A 19,376-nucleotide genomic window follows, 5' to 3' on the forward strand; every position below is an offset into this window, starting at 1 on the left:
ATGCAATTCTGGGAGAGGCTAAGTCCCCACAGAACCTCCATTGCTGAGAATGATGACTGGTCCGACACCTTCACCAGTGGATTGCGGGTGAGTCCCCACAGTCCTCATCTGGCATGTCTTTCACTCCAGTTATCTTTTGTGTTTCTGGGCAAGAGTGGCTTCCCCAGCACATGAATCAGTGCTAGGGCACTCAGGGGGTGTCGTTGGGTGTACAGGAGTTGACAGGGGTCCTGAAGAGGCACTGCCAGCTGGTAGAGCTGCTATCAAACCAGCTGCTGGCCAACAGGGCAGCTGCCGCAGAGACGCCCCCGGCATCGCTCATTGGGCTGGCCGCAAACTATCGGCGCGCGGTGGGCGCGGCGTTCGCCAGCAGTGCACCTGTCAGCCTGGCAGGTGCTGCATGCTTGCCTCGTGCTCGAGTGCATGATACTGCGTTTTGCAGACATTTCAGCAGAAGCAATTCATTGATCGGCAAGTTTGCTGTCGGCTCACACAGACGCGCTGCAAGAGCGAATGTGCACAATTATTAAAAAATACGCCCTTGCTGGGTTAAGGGCTGAGCTAAACTCAAACGAGGGTAATGCAGGCATGAAAGATATTATGGCGCATGAGAGATCTGCTGTGTATTCCAGGTGTCCTGGAGCAGCACTACACTCACAGCTTGGAGGAGTTCAGCACTGCTCACAGAAGTCATGAGGTGGGAATTCCCCGACATAAAGCCAGAACAATCGCAGCAACTTTGTGTGGTCATGTTGATTTATCACAAGGCAAAATGCAATCAAGGGGGTTGTGCGGCTGTAGGAGGGTGAAGGGGAGCTGCTTGACAGTGCAGAGGAGCTGATGGGCGCAGAATACGTGGAGCGCTTGCAGAGTGTCACTGAAGCATTGGAATTGCTGGGCTTGGAGGTGGGGTGCCTTTCTGACTTGGTTTTCCGTCCTTGTGCTGGACTTCAGGTGCCGAAGGGGTGGAGTTTCTTGTTGCACCCTTCTCAACCCGCGGCTGGGATACCACCTTATCTTGTTGTCGTTTGGGACATACTTGCTGAGAGTCTCAGCCTGAGACCGAGTGCTTATTTTTGTGCTTCTTGTTGTTGGCTCTGACGGACTGTGATGGGGATACAAGGATATGAGGTTCTCCTTTCTCATGACCAGTGTGAGCCCAACAAAATAACAGCACAAAAGCAAGCAGATTTATTTCAGGAAAATTACAGGTCATTTGGCTGAACATTCTGTGAAGGCAATAATATGGGAACATTTCGGTGATATACAGCTCATGCCTTCTGCAAATTTCCTGCGCAGGAGGAGGCGGCAGCGGCTTGCATGACGGCGGTGGGGCGTCATGTGCGGCAGCACCTGAAGAGCACGATGCAGGCAACCTTCTCGTGCAGCATCCTGGACCCTGCACTCGCCTATGTCGACGCTGTGCCCCTGCCCTTCCTGCAGATGACTCAGCTCACTGGGGTGCGTGCCGTGCAGCACAAACCATCAACAAGTGCCATCAACAAGTTGAGGCCATTTGGCAGGATGGTCGTCACTTCCAATGACTGCTTCAGCACTTCATGCTTATTATTTAGCCATTTCTGCCCTATATCCTGCATGTTTGTGATGGGCAGACTCCCTTGAATGAACAGAAGGCTCCTGAGAGATTTGGCTGCTAGGAGGTTTTGAGGAAGGCGGCCTACTCGAAGAGAGACTGTCCGTGTAGGCACATCTGAAATGTGTGTTGCACTCGTCAGCCTGTCTTCTGCCGATGCGGGCTGATGAGTCATTCTGCCGATGCATGCTGATGAGTCATCCCGCCAATGCGTGCTGATGAGTCATCCCGCTGATGCGTGCTGATGAGTCATCTTTATGGTGCAGGCGGCCGCGAAGAGGCAGGCGGAGCTGTGGGCGGCGATGCTGGGCTACTTTGTGTACGACACAGTCGGCGCCATGCGCATTGCGCAGTTCTTCGACATGGTCGTGGACTGGCCAGACTCGCTGCCGGCCCTGCGCGATGTCAAGGAGTGCCTGGCGCACACCAATCTGCAGCCCCACTTCATCTCCAGCTTCCGCACCGCCACCCAGCAGCGCCTCCTGCACGCAGGCATGGCTTGTCCTTCGTTTCTATTTCTTCTTGCCTGCCTTCAGACCGTGACATTGATGCGTGAAGACGCCCTGCCGTGCAAGGCTTGATTTCCTTGGCGGGCTGCGTCCCCTAGTGTTGCAGAAATGGGGATGCATGTTGACCCTTTCCGCGGACACAAAGGTTGTGTGTCCGGAGCAATTGCTGGTCATATATGCAGCCTTGTGTGCGCATCAAAATTCAGCATGCATCCCCAAGCAGAGGCCACACCTCACCGATCACCATTTTGTGATTTGCACCCTGCCAAGATGCATATCATGTTTCTTATTGCCTCACATATTTTGGTGTGAGAAGGGAGAAACTGCCAGTAGACAAGGCGAGTGTATCTTTGTGTAGGCGCGGCCACGCTGGACATTCTGACGCAGTACGTCAACACGATAAAGGCGCTGAAGGAGGTGGATCCGCGGGGCATACTGCTGACGGCGGTGGGGGAGCCCATCAAGGCGTACCTGCGCGGCAGGCCCGACACCATCCGCTGCATCGTGCACTCGCTCACCGACGACAACGCCGACGACTCGCTCTTCGGCGAGCTCACACAGCCCGCCGACGAAGAGGTGGGGCTTTGGGGTTTTCCCCCCACTCTGAACTGAAATTCTGAGAAATTTGAAACGTAATTAACCCCTGGTCGATTGCTCTCGTTGCTGGCTGCAATAAGCAGACACTTAGATGCTTGTGTCTTCTCACATACATTTGAACATCTGGGTACATGTATTTTCAAAAGGTTGAAGCATGCAGAGCAGGCCTCAAGGATGACTGATCACATGCAGTCCATAGCGTGCCTGAGAGCTCTATCTGCACGGGGTGACTGAGTGCAGGCTACAGCAACGACTCCCTACTTGCACTATTAAGCATGCCTGAGACGTAGAATCGAGCGGGGTGGGTGGATGCAGGGGGAGGGGAGTGATGATGACGTGGAGGACTGGGATGGGCTGCAGGCGGCTCTGGAGTGGAAGCCAGACCCTGTGGAGGTCGGCATGATTGACAGGTAGAATTTTGCCACAAATGGCATGCATATTTGTTCACCTTCTCAACAATTGTGTTACATGGTGGGTGCTTCTGGCCTGTGCATACATTGATTGTAGGCCAATGTAAATATGTGTTGATGTTGAAATTGAATGAAAGAGGCCAAGATTGCCTAGTCGAACTTGCAAAGATTCTGTGGCCACGCATGACTCATAGGATCAAATCGGGATGATTGCTCTTGTATCCTTCCATGCAAAATGTTGGAGTTTACCTATGGCGTCCATATGCAAAGGTTGATGTTTTGGTGTGGGTGGCACATCTGCAGCCAAGGGAGGGAGCGCAGCCTGGACATAATCTCAATGCTGGTGGGCATCTATGGCTCCAAGGAGCTCTTCATCAATGAGTACAGGTGTGCAAATACAGCTATACCATATATGACTCCCAATTCACAAGAAGGGTGTCATCTTACAAGCAAGCATTAACGTTCCTGGACATGGAGGAAGGGCACGGCATAGTGCTTCTGCTTGGGACCTTGCACGATGAACTCCATTTTCTCAATATTCATAGTCTTTTTGCATGGGGGCAGCACAGACAGGATTCCAGGGTGATAAAGGGTGTTTGCTGCGTGCGCAACAGGAGCCTGCTGGCGGAGAAGCTGCTGGGCAAGACGGATTACGAGTGCGACCGCGAGATCCGCACCCTCGAACTGCTCAAGCTGCGCTTCGGCGAGGCCAACCTGCACAACTGCGAGGTGGGGAGAGAGCTTTCACCCAGCTCTGCATGCCCATCATGCACTGCAGAGACAGGCTCTGGCATAACCCAGCTTAGAACTCAAACACCGAGCCTTGCCGACCTTTCTGTGCCAAGGGCGCTCCTGGTCCGTTGTGTGAAAATACACGGCATGTGTACTTGTTTGTAAAGAATGGCGACGTTGTGTGAGAGGTTTCCTGACTCCTCGGGCACACCTGCAGATTCTACTGCTTATGCCCAACGTACATCTCTTTTGCATTGGGGTGGCTCATCTGTCCTGAGGGCCAGGTTCCAAATTTGAAATTTGGAAATGACTGAGGGCTGCTGCGTGGCTGGGCGCAGGTGATGCTGAAGGATGTGGCGGACAGCAAGCGCGTGAATGGCAACATCAAGGACATGCCGGCGGCCGCCATGTCACCGCTGCGGAGGGCACGCCGCGAGGCGCCCGTGGCCCACACCAGCGCCACCATCATCTCAGCCCTCTTCTGGCCCACCGTCCCGGTGCGCCAGAACTCCCCTAGAATCTCTAGTGTGTATACCTGGCATTCATTGCTGGCAATGTCCCTCCTCTGTCCACACTTATGGGGCTGCAGGATCTCTTTCGGCAGAGCTATTTCCACCCAGGCCAAAGGGTGCCTTTTCAATGGATTAAAACCATGCGAAAGGTGCAATGTATGCTCCCTCCAATAGAGCTTCAGCTAAAACACTCTTCAAAGCTCAATTTCACTCACCCAGAAAAATTGAGAGAGGTGCAGAGGTCAGCAATAAAGGGTACTATGAATTTCAAATCAACCCTTGACTGTGTATTTCTGCCCTACTCTGCCCTTTGAGCACTGGACACAAAAGGCCTGGTGGGCGTTCCTCAGGAATGTCATGGGGTTTCCGCTCTTGTTTGTACACAGGAGGAGAAATTTGCGGTGCCGCCCGAGGTCCAGGAGCAGCTGGACGCGTACGCTGGGCGCTTCTTTGTGCTCAAGACTCCGCGCAAGCTGCTCTGGCGCCCGGACCTCGGCGCCGTGAGTTTGACACTGACCGTCGGCGACGACACACTGGACCTCACTGTCACTCCCCTGCAGGCAGCCATCCTCATGCAGTTCAGGGTGCGCCCTTTTTCTCTTGCTACTTGCTGTTTCTCTCGCAGGGGACAGCTTTGGTGTGGCCTGGGAAAGTCTGCTGCCATTTCCAAGTCGCGAACATTGAACGCTAGGCGCACAAGTCTCCTTATCACAAAGCTCTGCGTCCTGAGGCATCCACAAATGATGGGTTCTGGCACATACATCTGGCACCAGCAGCGCTATGGGTATTAGTAAAAGACGATAGCACTGCTGATACCAAATTGAAAGGGCAGAAACTCTTGTTTGCGGGTGCATAAGGAGGCGAACGTTGCCTGCCCATCCTGAGCCATGCGATGATCGAGAAGTGACCTGCAGAATTGCCCTTTGTTTGAGTCTCTCCAAGAAGATTGCTCCAAGTCAGGCGCGGTGGGATTGGCCGGCTGCACAGCTGGCGCATGCGCTGGGCCTGTCTGCGGAGGCGTTGCGCGCACGGATTATGTTCTGGATCAACCAGGGCGTCATCGCCGAGGCGCGCACTGCCGCCGGCCTGGTGAGTCATCCATCAGTCATCATCCCCAGCACTTCTATCTGCACTCGCTGCCCTTTCCTTAAAGAAGAGGAGTCCTCATGGTCTGGATGCTTGGAACATGGACTAGACAGAATGCTGGAAGTATGCTGATCTCACAGACTTCTTGGGCAATGGCAGTGCCCGTTGCCGGCACCTTCTCTATGCTTCGCGATGCAACTCGACGTACACTTTTGTACACAGAGTTCTGTTCTACTGGTCAAGGACAATATCTGTCTGCGCCCCTTTCGAGACCGTATATTTGTGATGTGTGCAGCTGTACACGCGGTGTGAGTCCCTGGCGGCCGGCGGCGGCCGCGGGTCGGGGGCTGTGGCAATGGAAGAGGACGATGCAGCGCCCACCATCTCCAGGGCACAGGGTCATGCCCTCCAGGTGGGACTTTGTATCAGAGACTGTCCCAAGAAGACACTTATAGGTTGCAAGTCCTGTGCAATCCAATGCTGGCAGTGCTTCCTGGGCACGCAATGCGGCCGTTGCTCGCATAAGAAGCGATGGCTCACTGAGCACACCGCAGGAGTGTGACGAGTGATCTTGGATTCAGAGCATGCACATGCTGTCTTGTACCTGGGCAATGGCCAGGTGGAATCTGCGAATCCTCTTGTGTGCTCAGCTGCAGAGCTTCAAAGCAAGCGTGGTGCTGAGGTATCTGCACTGATTGTAGGAGATGGCGGTCTATGAGCAGTTTGTGATGGGCATGCTGACCAACTTTGACGGGGGCCTGGCGCTGGACCGCATCCACAACATGCTCAAGATGTTTGTGGTGGACCCGCCCTATGACAAATCCGCCGAGCAGCTGGCAACCTTCCTGGGGCAGCTGGTAGCTGACGAGAAGCTGTCCTGCGAGGCCGGAGTCTTCAGGAAGCGGTAGCTCAAGGACTGCGCAGTTCCGGAGTCAAATTCTTACAAGTCGACAACAAAATCTTGTCTCAAATGCAGTCAGTGCACTCATTCTCAAGCAGACCTGAGGACTTCCTGTAAGGCCGGCACCTTCACTACGCGGTATATGCATGCTGCTACATAGCAGCCTGCATTTTTTAGTCAAATTTGTACGCGAGACGTCGATGAAACTTGTCAGTAAATGCGCTGTCCAGTGGCTTCACAATCTGGCCATCTGGATTCAAAAGCTCTTGCTGCATAGTTGATCATCCATTTTTTTTGTAGTTGCTGATGTCAACATATCATCCCTGTGCTCTCCTTCAAGAAGCAGGCCTGTCAAACTCGGAACAAAACCGCGAGTGCGTCACGCACTCGCGTGACGGTGCTGTGTAAAGTGTGTACTTTTGTACGTCAAAGTTCTGGAATGAATTGCCTTTGCTGCGAAATAATCTGGCCAGATATTGATCTCTGAATGTACAGTCACGTACTCTTCACGGGTATTTCCCAGGGCTGGTCCACCCTAGAGGAGGGAACGCCACCTCAACGTTGTCCTGGAAGAAGCTTCCGAACGACTCCGGGGAGAAGAGATTCATTTAAGGCTGCGAACGTCGCCTTTGTTATCAGTGAAACAAACTATCTTTTCAGTTTCCTTATGGACACCACAACAGATAACGTCCCTATCCCCGAACCTCAGAAATGCCCGTCACTGCCGCCAGATCTCTGGAGGGTGAATGCTGGTCACCTTCCCTTGGATGAGTGGGCTAGAGTGAGTGCCGTCTGCAAAACAACATGGCATCTGCAGCTGGAGACAGTGGATCTGTGGTGGCTTCAGGAAGGTGGCGAGATGGACAGGGCAGGTGACATTGGGGATCCTTAGTCCCAAAGTCTGCGATCCCTGTTGTATGAAGATGAAGAGCACTGTGGGATCGACATTATTTTTTTTCCTTCAATTCGAATTCCATTTGGCGACAAGATGTTTATTTGGCGACCTTCCAGCAGAGCTCGAGGATAACCTGCCAGGTTCCTCCAGCACACCGATGGCTGTCACTTGTTCAAGCCTGATGCAGCGTTGCTCGTTTATATGCAGGGATTGAGTGGGTCATGAAGCGATGGAGCAAGGCCAAAAAGATTAGGCTTCCCCTGTCAGATGCCATGATGGACTGCTCTGGCATGCTGGAAGTTGAGACACTTGCAGGCCTGACTCATTTGGATCTGAGCCTTGGATGGTCTGAATTCAGTTCAGAGGGGCAGCAGCAGGTCGACCGCATTACAAAAGTGGCCTCTGTCTTGGGCAACAAGAAGTACCTCAGCTTTCTGCGCATGAAAGTACCGGGGCTCATCCAGATGCCACATCTGGCAGGCAATCTAAACCATCTCCAGCTCATGATGGATGCTGCTGACTTGAAACTAAGTGCGTGCGTGAACAGGTTGAGCAGCCTGAAGACCTTGGCTCTGCATACCAAGCACGACGACCCTGATCGGTCACCTGCGCTGAACTTGATATCTTTCAAAGATCTCAAGACCGTGAAGCTGGACAATGTTATCCCAGAGAACCTGTCTCTCCCCGTGGGCTGTGATCTGCATGTGCGGGTGTGCTCCCTGAAGAACGCCAAGACATCTGTGTGGCTGCAGAACGTTGCCAATCTGCGATCTTTCGTGGTGATCACTCGATGGATAGAAAACATCAAATGTAATGATGAAGTCCCAAGCATATGTTTTGCGCCTTGCGCTCTCGAATGCCTTCATCTTGAGGTGGGTCACTTTGGTACTCCAAATAGCCCCATACATCTATGCGGTGCGCTAGTGCAGAGCAAGCAATTATCCCTAGATTGTGAAGGTATCTATGTTGAGGTACCACAGGCGGGAATGGCATGTTCAAAGGTATGGCTGAGATCAGAGAAGATGCTCTCCATTTTTGTTCCCAGGGGAGTGAAATTTTTGGATGCTTGTGTATCCGTCCAGCTCATGTTTGAGACAATAAAAGGTGTCAACTTGGCTGAACTGTGCAAGCGGCTTCGCAAAAGGAACATTATCTTAGAGGATGATGCCGGGCACCCTTGCAATGATCAGCATACGGTCAAACATAGAAGTGACAAGTACGAATTAAGTCTAGATGACTGTTTTTGTGGATGGTGCTGGACCTGCGTGTCTCCTGTCAGGCCGTTGTAATACTGAAGAGCAATGGCAGGACTGGAAGATGGGCTTGCCTGTTTGTCTTCAGGCGGTCACATACTGAAAAGCTATTGCATGTCTAATTGAATACATGCTGTTTATGTGATAGTAAACATGTGATTGTTTGCATTTGAACCTAAATGATCATATGACTGCCATGCGGCGAAGCCATCACAGGTCCTCATCACCACCCTATTGATATCAGCGTCCATGTGGCTTGCATGCACGTGCGTACACGTAATAGAGTTATCTCAGACTTGCGCTTCAAGCTAGCTGGCCCAGGGCCGTCCACCGGGTGCACAATGTGTCTGCACTGAACATGTTGGCATCACTGATGCCGCATCACTGATGGCAGCTGATTGGGGACAGCATCAAATGAAGCGGCAGGAAGCTACGAAATGCCCACAGGGAAATTCACACTGTGAGTAGCTCTGAATTTGAACTTTCTTAGTTCATGCATGACAGGGAACGCCCGACATTGTGGTTCCGGAAGGGGCTCACGAACGATCCCCCCGCTTTGGGGAACCAGATTTGTTTCAAAATTTCCATCACATCAATTAAAAAAGCTTCCTGATCCAGTATATGATCATTGAGACCGTGACAAACGTTCCGATGAACCTATCTGAGGTTCAGCAGCAGCATTGCCCGACTCTACCGCCAGAGGTCTGGAGGATGATTGCTGGTCACTTCTCAGTGCTGGTGTGGGCAAGAGTCAGCCCGGTCTGTAAAATGACGTGGCAGCTGCAATTGCACACAACAGATCTGTGCTGGTTTCCATCAAGTTCAGATATGGCAGGTGAGCTAATGTTACACAATTGGCTTCCTTGGACGTGTTGATCGACGGAAATCTTTGTTGGATTTATCTTTTGGTCATGTCTGTCATGTCAAAATTCAATTAGGCCTCATCATACCTAATCATTGAATTGCCGCCAAATTGCTCTTCCACTCACCAGTTCTTCACTCATCACTCCTGATGGGCAGTGTCATCGCTGTTTGTGCCACTTCGAGAACGTCTGATGCATCATTGTGCAGGCATTGCATGGGCCGTGAAGAGGATGGCAACAGTGAAAAAGGACACGAAGCAGGCAGATGCGCCGTGCTCCACAGCGCTCAACCTGGCAGCTGCCCAAGACCTCAAGATTGTCAATCTGGACAATATTATCCCAGAGAGCTTGTGCCTTCCAATGGGCTGTGACCTGCATGGGCGGGTGTGCAGAGTGGCAAAGGCCAGGGCACCTGTGTGGCTGCAGAACAGTGCAATGCTGCGATCTTTCGTGCTCAATACCCGCTCTCAGGATGATCAAGGAATCGATAACAACAAGCAAGTGCCAAGCGTGTTCACTGCGCCCATCGCTCTCGACTACCTTTTGATTGATGTGTGCAGCTTTGGTGCTCTAAAGGACCCAATTCGTCTGTCCGGTGCACTTGCAAGGACAATTGTCAACAGCAAGGTGATCAATATAGATTGCAGAGAGATGCATGTTCAGGTCGCGCAAGAGGGCATGACATGCACATCACTGCGCTGGATCTCTGAAAGCATGCTTTCCATCTCAAATCCTGGCGGGCCCGGGGTGATATTCTATCGAAGCTTAAGCTTGCCTAACCCTGCAGCTCATGTTCCAGTGCATTGAGGGAATTGACTTGATCGAGGTGTGCAAGCGCTTCAATGACAAGGGGATCCGGCTGCAGTCCTCTAACAGAGATCCTTCCATAGATGTGCATCATATTCACACTGTCAATCCTGGCTCATCAGGAGGATACCACCCAGATGCATGCTTCTGTGATTATTGCTTGACTTGCTCTGACGAATTCTCCTTGAATCCAGTGTAGTGATGTAAATTTCAGACATGCATCAACTGTCCGCGAGTCCCTGACTAAGCATGCAAGGCACCACTGGAACTGCACCTCTTGTCCACATAACTCTGCCTGGACATGCAGGCCTTACGCTGACCATGTCGCATGAATTATTTGGCGAATACTTTTGAAGCAATATTGTTTAAATCATATCAATTCTGGAGCTCCAACAGCTGGCAAACGAGAACACAATGCGCACAAATGGAGACAAGTGTGTGGCCGCAAAATTATGGCATCCATTTGCAGTCCTCCCACCACCGAGACCACAGATTAGTTAATTGGATGAACCTCTTAAGCAATAGCAGTACTTGTAAGAAGTCTCATTTGCAGTGTTTGTCAACAGCATGAATCAACATGTCATCTACCGCATTGTTCTGAGCACTGAAGAACTTTTATTTTGGCCATTGGGCAGCAGGTATGAAGGCATCCCGGACCTTAGAGGCTGCTGCAGTGACTGGCCAAAGCTGTTTCATTGAGGGCCAAATGATGTGCAGACCAATGACAACTCAGCATCAGCGACCTGCAACGGTGTATCTCAGGGTCCTGCTGCAACGATGTCCAGGGAGGGACGCCCCAGGGCGGCCTCATCGTCAGAAGGGAAGGCGAGGGAAGCCAGCGCGGCCTTCTCAGAGCTGGGCGGAGCAGAGCTGCCCAGAGCCACGTTCAGGCCCAGCCGGGGGACCATCGGCGGCTTCTGGCAGGGGGGCGCCTGCAGCAATGTAAGCAAAATTTTCAGCGTCCCACCAGATATTGTATGAGAGCTGCACCCTTCCCAGTCATTTCACTCTGCCTGACGCATTGCTGGGCTTCACTCCACACCCTGCACAAACCACTGCTTGGCTGCAAACATGCAGCCCATGTCAAGCAATGCTCTTCTACTCATTGCAATCAGTACATGCTGCACCCTGCCCGGAGGCGAGGTGTCTGGTCCTGTATTTGAAATTTGGAGAAGCTGTGCTGATCCTGTATGATGCAGACCTCTTTCAATTCTGCAACCGCCTCATGGTGACCCCAAGGCTGGCTTACAGTGACACCCTGCGATCAAAATTTTCAGATGATGAAAAAATAAAAGTAATAGTAAAAGTTCAGGCGTCACCTTGGCGGGTTTGGTGAAGACGAGGGAGTTGGCCTCCACGGTGTAGGAGTTCGGGGGCGTTCCTGCCTTGTCTTCCGGCTCCTTCTCCGGCTGCCGCAGCGGCGGCAGCGCGGCCGGCTCGGCAACCTGCAGACCCCCCAGACCCCAGATTGCAATCAGCCCTTCTCTTCAATCTGTCTCTCAAGCGCATCCAATCCAAAAAAATCGACTTTCCCTCTGTAAAAGTAAGTGGTGGAGAATTGAACGGCAGCAAGGAATGTACTGATGTGCGGGTCCACGCTAGAGATCATGCTTGGACCCACGGGGCCATTCTATCTGAATTTGGACTGCATCCAACGGGGAGGATACTGCGCTTGAAAATGCAGCAGCCCCTGACTCTGCAACGCTTGATGGCTGGGGCAGTTTCACATAGACCTCAAAGAGGAGGTCTTTGTGTGTTGGTGAAGGGACCCAGAATGCACAGAAGCAGGGCAATGGGGTGGGGGAGGGGGGCACGGACCGAGGGGTCTTTGTTGAAGAGGCGTGGAGTGAGAGTGGCAAGGTTGCTAGGCAGCGAGAAGCGGGGGGTCAGCGTTGACTCCCTGGGCGTGTTCTGGATGCTGCGCAGGACACTTGCGCTCCTGCAGACGAGGCAGAGGTGTCATCAGTGCGCTTTAATATGTGACTTTTAAATGGCCCCTTGGCAAGCAATTCTTCGCTTGCTATGATGGGGGGTCCCAAAAGCAAAATGCTACCAGCCATGTGCTACAGTACTTCCTGCACACATGCCCTGTGCTCATGAAGCATTGACTGACACTGCATGTTTAAAATTTGAAGGCACCTGTCGAGGTGGGCGTCGTTGCGCAGGGAGCCTGCGCTGATGAGCTGCGCCATCTGCTCAGAAGAGCCGCACACCAGCCTCATCTACACAGCAGCATATCCCGCTGTTAATCACATGCCTCCTTGGCTGGTTCCCGCTAGGATATGAACGAGTCATTTGGGAATATGTGTATTCCAGAAGCTGGTCAGGAGCTGAAAAGTGACTGGAATGTCAAGGACACTGCAGGGTGGGGCAGAGGCACTTACAGACTCGCTCCAGCCGGGCGCGGAGGAGGTAGACTCCGTTTGCCTAAAGCACAAACACCCTGCTCAGGCCACTGTCACCCTTCCAAGGTGCTCGCTGAGCGCTCATGCTACAGATTAAAGACAGACACTGTATCAGGATAATTGTCGTCCATGTGTGCAAGAGACATTAAAGTCTTTGTGGCTTTTTGGGACATGCAAAGGTTTGCTGCTGTTCTGCTTGGCTGGTTTTTGCTGGCATTCAAATGTAAGCCAGCACTGCCTAGTGCGAAGCTGCTGGATCTTTCAGCATATCTGTGAGAAGATCGAGATACTTCAGCCATAAGAATCGGTAGGACTAGGTACCTGGAGGTGAGTGTCAGCTGGTCAACTGTGCACTCCACATCTATGCCCATGTCCCTCAGATCGTCCAGGAAGCCATCAGCATCAATCTCGCCAGCCGTGAAACGCTCTAGTGTCTCGGCAATGTCCCTGCAATTTTGGTACACGTATCAGATATTATGCATTTTTTCCTGGCAGAGAACAGTCTGCAGAACAGAGTGCAAAGGGCATTGTTGCAATTTTGAAAAGGCTAAATGTGCAGATTGATGGTCAGTGGATCACCTTCGCAATTCAGCCTCTGCCTCTGCAGCCTTTTCTGCCTCCTTCTTGCTCTCAATCTTGAGGTTTTCCAGCTGCGCAGACACACACCCATAACTCACAGTCTTACAGCAGTCTGCCTGCGGAGAAAGGCCTGTAGAGCTTCTGACATGCATGGATTCATAGTATTTTTCGTATGAATTTGCATGAGGTGCCACAGTAGGCGTCAGTCAATACCTGGTGCTGGATGCCTCCTTTTTCAGCCAGTAGGGATTCTGCACTTTGGGCCAAGGCCTCTGCTCTGCTTCTGAGAGCATCATTCTCCCTCCTGAGCGCCTCACCCTGCAACTCCAGCTCCTCCTTCTGCTCCGAAAGCTCCCCTGCCTGCTGCTGCAGGACCTCGTTCTTGACAATTTCTGCTGCGTGCTCTACTTTCTCCTTGTCTAACTCCTTTCGGAGCGCCTGTAGGTGGCACACAAGGACTCCTCATGCTGGGCTTTGAGCCGTACGCTGCTCCTAGGTCGAAGGCATGTCCGCTTCAAAAGCTTTGCAGTAAGAAAGTATGTCTCAAGATGTGAAGAGTTCGGTGCAAAAGCTGGCAGCGGCATCTGACATCGTGACATAAAATACAAGCAGGCTAAGCAAGAATCGTGCAGGCAGAGCCGATGTCCACATGCACACAATAAATTCTGGGCCAGCGCTTGAAAGCGAGGACATGCCAGTGTCCAGTTTTTTGAAATTAGGCAACCTCTGACAAGTACTTCAATGCTGAAAGCCGCCAGATACACATTTTTGTCTTATGATGATACAGTTTATCCAGGTCTTGGCGCTGTGCGTGCCTGCAGAATATCTTTCAATTGCTTTTCCCTCTCTCGCAGGGCTTGGGTATTCTCATCGCCATGAGACCTCGATGCAAGGCGTTTGATCTCTAAAGCGGCACCAGCGCCAAGGATCAACAGAATGGGGATCATATCGTGCGGCCTATGACGCCCAAAGGGACTTTCAAGGTACCAGAGATGCCGGCGTTGCGTTCCGAGCAGGCCAGGCTTTCGCACAAGCAACGTAACTTCCCGCTGCCCTGATTGTATGGATATTCTCAAGGGATCAGTGGTTTTTGTCACAAAGACACAAGATGTGATCGGCCCATTCTGCACAAGCAATTCAAATTCATTCCAGCATGGCAGGTGACCATGAGCCAATCTTGGCAATATCCAAGCCTTGGCTGCCCTGCTTCCTGCTGATGTCAACGCCTACCAGGTGTCCTCCAGCAATTCTTGTGAAACATCTGGTATTCGTCAGGTGCATCTAGCCACAGCATCTGTAGGTGGATGCATGCAATATTGCATGCATCCACCTACAGATGCACGTTAATGCACTTGCACCCGTTGCGGCTGAGCGCGCTGTAGCTAGCTAGGGTGACCTGCACATATGCTGGCATCCTGCTGGAGCAGCAAACTTCTCACTGGAAGGTCCTCAATGTTGCTCGCCAAGCATGAGATTTGAGGAGGCAATGTGAAGGCCATGGAAGGATCGTGCAAGCTGACTGGACAGCAGCTTCGTCTGGAACGGAAGCTGGTTTTCGCTTATTGCCTCTTAACGTAAGCCACTTCCGGAAACAAGGTATCCCTTGTAAGCGGTACGAATTTGTTCATATATGTTCGCATAAAACAAAGATCCAACCTCCATCATCATCTGGTAGGCAATTTGCTTCTGGATCAACAATGGCTCTGGGTATGAAGCAGAGTGTTTTCAGAAATGTACTACCTCCCAGTAGTAACAGATGCAGGGGGCAGCGCATGAAGGTGCAGGCAGTCGTGCAAGAACCGCCTAAGAAGGATGTCAGGAAGCCGCGTTCGGAAAATGTTGGGCTAGATCAAACAGGCGCATTCTTCGTCGACCACACATGCATCGGTGCGCTCAACCTTGGCCGATTGCTTCGATCATGGTTTGTCGCAGGGTTGGCATTTCCAATTTCGGTTTCAAATAGCTACAAGCAAACGCTTTGACAAATTTACAGGCCTTCCAAAGGTTCAAACGATGTGCAAGCCATCGACTGACGTAACATTTAAACCGAAATGTACTCTGCTGTCGCTCATTAAGTTTTATGACTCATGTCTGCAGATTGCGATACGTGCCGTTACATGGCGCCGGACTTTTTCAAGCGAAAGAACAGCCAGTCAGCAGTGCTAGCTCAGCCAGAGACCAAAGAGCAGCGCCTCCAGGCCTTCCAAGCCCTCCTCTCCTGTCCCACGTATGCTCGTGGCCAGCTAACTTAGCTTTTGCGCCTGTACTGAAAACGATCTAGAATGGACCGTTTCTCTTTGCCACCAAGCCAATTTCATTTGTTTCGTTGTTCCTGATACCTGCTGAGAAGCCCACTTGCCAAGCTTGTATAGTCCAGGCAGTCCAACACTTGCAAATCCTACTCCTTTTTTTTCCAAAACCCCTCAACCCTCCCAGCAACCATCATCAAAGTGTAAGTACAAATTCACATGCGGCGCAGGTACTCGATTCACGTTGCTGACAAGGACCGGGAGGCCCAGCAGGAGGCGGAGGAGAGCTTCCCCCGCAACGTTTACGGACTGGACAACGTGTTCCACTGCGGATTTCACAGCGAGCTGTCCTTCGGCTGCGCCAGCTACCTGGTGACCAGGCCCGAAGGGAACGTCCTCGTAGACGTGCCCCGCTTCGTGCCCAAGCTGCTCAAGCGCATCCAGGTGCGCACCGCATGACCAGGCATCGCAAGTTTCAGGGATATGGTGAAGGCTCAAATTTCTGAAGAGACAACGATCCTGGATTTGGATATGCGATGCTGTGAGGCAGTATTGACCCAGAGCTGTATCTGCCACTCCAGCCCGCTTGTCATGCCGCATGGAGGAGCCATTGCTGGTCTTCTAGAGATCCCTCCATTTTTGTGCACCTCGTGATGAAGGAGAGGACTGACAACACTAAAGGAGTGCCGTAATGATAGTGAGGATATTGGGAGCGCAGGCGATGGGTGGCGCCAAGTACATCTTCCTGACGCATCGAGATGATGTGGCGGAGCACGCCAAGTGGGCCAAGGCGCTCGGTGCGGAGCGCATCATGCATGTCGGGGAGACCAACGCGCAGCAGGGCACAGAGTGAGTCACCTCCGGCCATTACCGTGCTCCTCACGGTCGCTAGCATGCATCTTGGCACTGGCATAAATGAGCTGAATCCCACTCAGCATGCACAGTGGTCATCCCGGCATTCAGATCCAGAGCAAACTCACTTGACAAGTCTGGCTCTGCAGGATAGGATGTGTAATTCCTCACATGCTTTTTACCAAGTGCCTGACACCGGTAGAATCGGCGAGCAGTGTAGGCGTGTTGAGGTGAAGACCTGTGATGTGTTTATCTGCGCAGCCAAGTGGAGGTGAAGCTGGAGGGAGAGGGGCCCTGGCCGCTGCCGGATGGCAGCGGCGACATGCAGATTGTGTTGACTCCAGGGCACACCGAGCACCACTGCTGCCTCGTCTACGAGGCGCAAAAGGTAATTCAATTGCGCTACCCTTCACGATGCATGCCCATTCCTGTCTGCATATGACAGAAAGCCACGGAAATGAAGGGAATACCACTAGCCATTTGAGGGCCTTAAGGAACCTGCTGGGGCATGAGGTATTTTGAGGGTGTTCAAATATCCAGATCGCTGTGCTGTGTCATGAAAACACATTCTGATGACATGCATGACACAGAGCAGGTTGTGGGTAGCCACACACCAGCTGGAGTGATATCTGAAGAGCAGCAGCACAGTTGCTCCCATCTGCACAAAAGCAGCACTTGACCTGAGCCACTAATTAGTAATTCTTGTTTGGTAGGTGTTGTTCTCTGGAGATCACCTGGCAACGGATTCTGTGGGTGAGTGGACCACTGCCACGTCACCAGACAAAGGCAAGCTGGGCATCACACGGTGAGGTCCCATAATTCGCTTGTGAGCAGTTGCTGCATGCACTTGAAAATTTTCCATTTGCTACAACTTGACAACAGGCATGCTGTTGCCTCCGAGGTGTCCTCATGGGTGGTGAGGTAATACTTTGGAAGTCCGCTTGTCCTTCCTTGGCGACACCGAGCAAACTCCAGTCGCTAATCGAGGTGCATTGCATGCATGCAGGCGGTTCAACTGGTGGCAGGTCGGCAAGCAGGTGGAGAGCTGCGAGAAGCTGGCGGCCTTCGACTGGGTGCATGTGCTGCCCGGCCACGGCCGTCCCGGCAGCGTCGACGATGCGGCCGACCGGAAGCACCAGATCCAGCTGCTGGTTGAACGCGAAACCGCGCGCGGCCTGGGTCACCTGGAGTTTGACCACAGCGGCATCATGCCCGAATGAAATATACGAAGACAAGATGCAAGACATTGATTGCAGATGCAATGAGACAGCTCAAGAAGGCCGTGTCAGATTCCGCGGCGGGAAATCATCGTGATTTGACAAGCGGAGAATGGACAAAATGAACAGCCCTGATTACCCCTGAAATGAATATGGTATCTGACATACGAAGATTTTCTGTAGCTGGCGGGATATTGCGGCGTCAGGCGAAAAGCAGAATTACGTATTGGTGGATGCTTCTTGTCATGATTTTTCTTTCAATGCATTTAGAGCAGGTTTATTGCTGTTGAATTTTCATTTCATATTGTGCAAGCTATTGTCATGGTTGCATGCGCGAGAACACAACGTGAGATTCGAGGGCCATTGCCGTGAATGAAGTATGCTGCATTGGGGCCAGGTTTTTGTGTCGACTTGGGCCAGATCTAGATGGCGTACTCCATCGGAAGTCAAATCAAAGTCCGATGAGTGTCTGATCAGTCAGAAACGATGCTTGCTGGATTTGGCCGCATCCCCCAATTCATGAAGAATGTTCAAAGTAGTGATGAGCTGCTGCAAGAATACTCTGATCCTGACACTGACTGAGGACTGCAGCTGCATGCATTGCAGTGAATCTGCTCTGTATTTGATAGCAGCTGCGCAGTTACGTGTTTTTTGCTTACAAGTTATGATGACTTGAATGTGATGGCGATTGCAAGTGACAGAACAAGGTGCCAGATTTTATGAGGCTTGTCAGTCATGAGGAACTGCACATGGCCCCTGTCTTTCTCTATACATAGGTCTGCCAGACACTTGGTAACAATCCATGAGCTTCTTGACCTAATGTCATGTAACTGAACCGTTCAGTCTGCCACGATGTGCCATTTCTGTACCACCATTGCCACTTCAGGACATCATTTGAATTTGCACTGTTCACTCTCCACCGGCCATATCTGTGCAGTCAGAGACTAGAGACCTTGCTACTGACACATGCATTAGGTGGGCGCTTCAAGGAATGCCTCAGATCCACGCACTCCACCCCTCATACATCTGCGCCAGCTTATCAAGGCTGGTGGCTTCCTCGATCAGCACAGACACCTGCTCCGAGACACTGAGCGGCCGATTGCTGACATCACCTCCCTGGCCCTCATCTCCCCCTGCTGCCCCATGAAGCCGGTGTCCCTGGGCAGCGCCCTGCTGCCCAGAACGCTGCCCTCCTCGGCCCGTCAGCTTGTCCATAAAGCGCTCATAGATGGCAACCGCCTGCGCCTGCCGCGCCGTGCCACGGCCGCCGTGCTCCCGCTGTGTGCCGGCATGTGCGACACGTGCAGCACCCGGTTGCTGCAGCGCCTGGACGGCTGCAGTGGCCGCCTCTGCCACGGACGGCAGCACCGACTGCAGGCGCTCTGCGGCTGTTGCTGCCTCCAATGCCACCGCCACCTGCAACAATAAGCAGCACACCCCATCATTAAGTATCTGCTGCATTAGTGGTTGTTGCCATGCACATAATAACACATCGAATATGCACGGCGCCCAAGCCGAAGCAGGTCCAACGTCCTCATGAAGCAGGAGAAACATCCTGTTGTATGAGGTTCTTCCACTTGAAGATATTCTCACTCAGAATATAATTTATTCTCAGCTCCTTCTAAGACGAGGAAGTATTGGAAATGATGTAGAACGAGAAGAATGAGCTGGAAAAGGGGTCCGGTACGGCAAAGACAGTACCTGCGCCTCTGCAGTGGCGGCGTGCGGTCGCGCAGCTGCAACCAGGGAGGCCACGCGTCCGGCGGCCGACGGCTGCACGGGCGGCTGCCGCAGCGCCTGCATCAGCGGCAGCAGCGCCGCGGACAGCGCCGGCCGGGCGGCTGTGATGCTCCGGTGGTGCTGCAATGCCTCCCGAGCCAAGTCGCGCACTGCATCCTCTGCAGTGACCCCCTGT

The 19,376-nt window shown here is 52.4% G+C and overlaps 4 protein-coding genes across 4 annotated transcripts; 2 read left to right on the forward strand and 2 right to left on the reverse strand.

Moving 5' to 3' along the window:
- On the forward strand, positions 1-6,348 carry COCSUDRAFT_55186 (hypothetical protein; the record flags this gene model as incomplete). The annotated part of the gene is made up of 15 exons (XM_005651650.1): positions 1-87; positions 216-393; positions 633-697; positions 802-906; positions 1,300-1,461; positions 1,861-2,095; positions 2,462-2,679; positions 3,016-3,110; positions 3,414-3,497; positions 3,725-3,839; positions 4,181-4,339; positions 4,741-4,938; positions 5,342-5,443; positions 5,736-5,852; positions 6,142-6,348. 15 exons carry the CDS (start codon positions 1-3, stop codon positions 6,346-6,348), a joined length of 2,127 nt encoding a protein of 708 aa, XP_005651707.1.
- Positions 6,349-10,513: 4,165 nt separating this feature from the next.
- Positions 10,514-14,240, reverse strand: COCSUDRAFT_64098 (hypothetical protein). Its single transcript, XM_005651651.1, has 9 exons — positions 13,959-14,240; positions 13,357-13,581; positions 13,144-13,214; positions 12,886-13,011; positions 12,544-12,586; positions 12,299-12,381; positions 11,978-12,098; positions 11,479-11,604; positions 10,514-11,091 (listed from the first exon to the last, which is right to left on the reverse strand). Exons 1-9 carry the CDS (start codon positions 14,088-14,090, stop codon positions 10,918-10,920), a joined length of 1,101 nt encoding a protein of 366 aa, XP_005651708.1. The 5' UTR covers positions 14,091-14,240; the 3' UTR covers positions 10,514-10,917.
- A 675-nt stretch (positions 14,241-14,915) lies between these two features.
- COCSUDRAFT_55188 (Metallo-hydrolase/oxidoreductase) lies at positions 14,916-17,464 on the forward strand (the record flags this gene model as incomplete). The annotated part of the gene is made up of 7 exons (XM_005651652.1): positions 14,916-15,030; positions 15,241-15,370; positions 15,623-15,836; positions 16,111-16,241; positions 16,506-16,632; positions 16,958-17,049; positions 17,251-17,464. 7 exons carry the CDS (start codon positions 14,916-14,918, stop codon positions 17,462-17,464), a joined length of 1,023 nt encoding a protein of 340 aa, XP_005651709.1.
- A 993-nt stretch (positions 17,465-18,457) lies between these two features.
- On the reverse strand, positions 18,458-19,264 carry COCSUDRAFT_34708 (hypothetical protein; the record flags this gene model as incomplete). Its single annotated transcript, XM_005651653.1, has 2 exons — positions 18,458-18,877; positions 19,163-19,264. 2 exons carry the CDS (start codon positions 19,262-19,264, stop codon positions 18,458-18,460), a joined length of 522 nt encoding a protein of 173 aa, XP_005651710.1.
- Positions 19,265-19,376: the final 112 nt, after the last annotated feature.

The sequence above is a fragment of the Coccomyxa subellipsoidea genome, assembly GCF_000258705.1.
Source record: "Coccomyxa subellipsoidea C-169, whole genome shotgun sequence".
NCBI lineage: Eukaryota > Viridiplantae > Chlorophyta > Trebouxiophyceae > Coccomyxaceae > Coccomyxa > Coccomyxa subellipsoidea.

Coding starts and splice junctions, on each gene's coding strand:
- COCSUDRAFT_64098 (XM_005651651.1), bottom strand. CDS start 14,090: ATGATCCCCATTCTGTTGATCCTTGGCGCTGGTGCCGCTTTAGAGATC. Junction 12,587..12,885: donor CAGCTGACACTCACCTCCAG/GTACCTAGTCCT, acceptor TTTGTGCTTTAG/GCAAACGGAGTCTACCTCCT. Junction 12,099..12,298: donor AACGACGCCCACCTCGACAG/GTGCCTTCAAAT, acceptor CCTCGTCTGCAG/GAGCGCAAGTGTCCTGCGCA.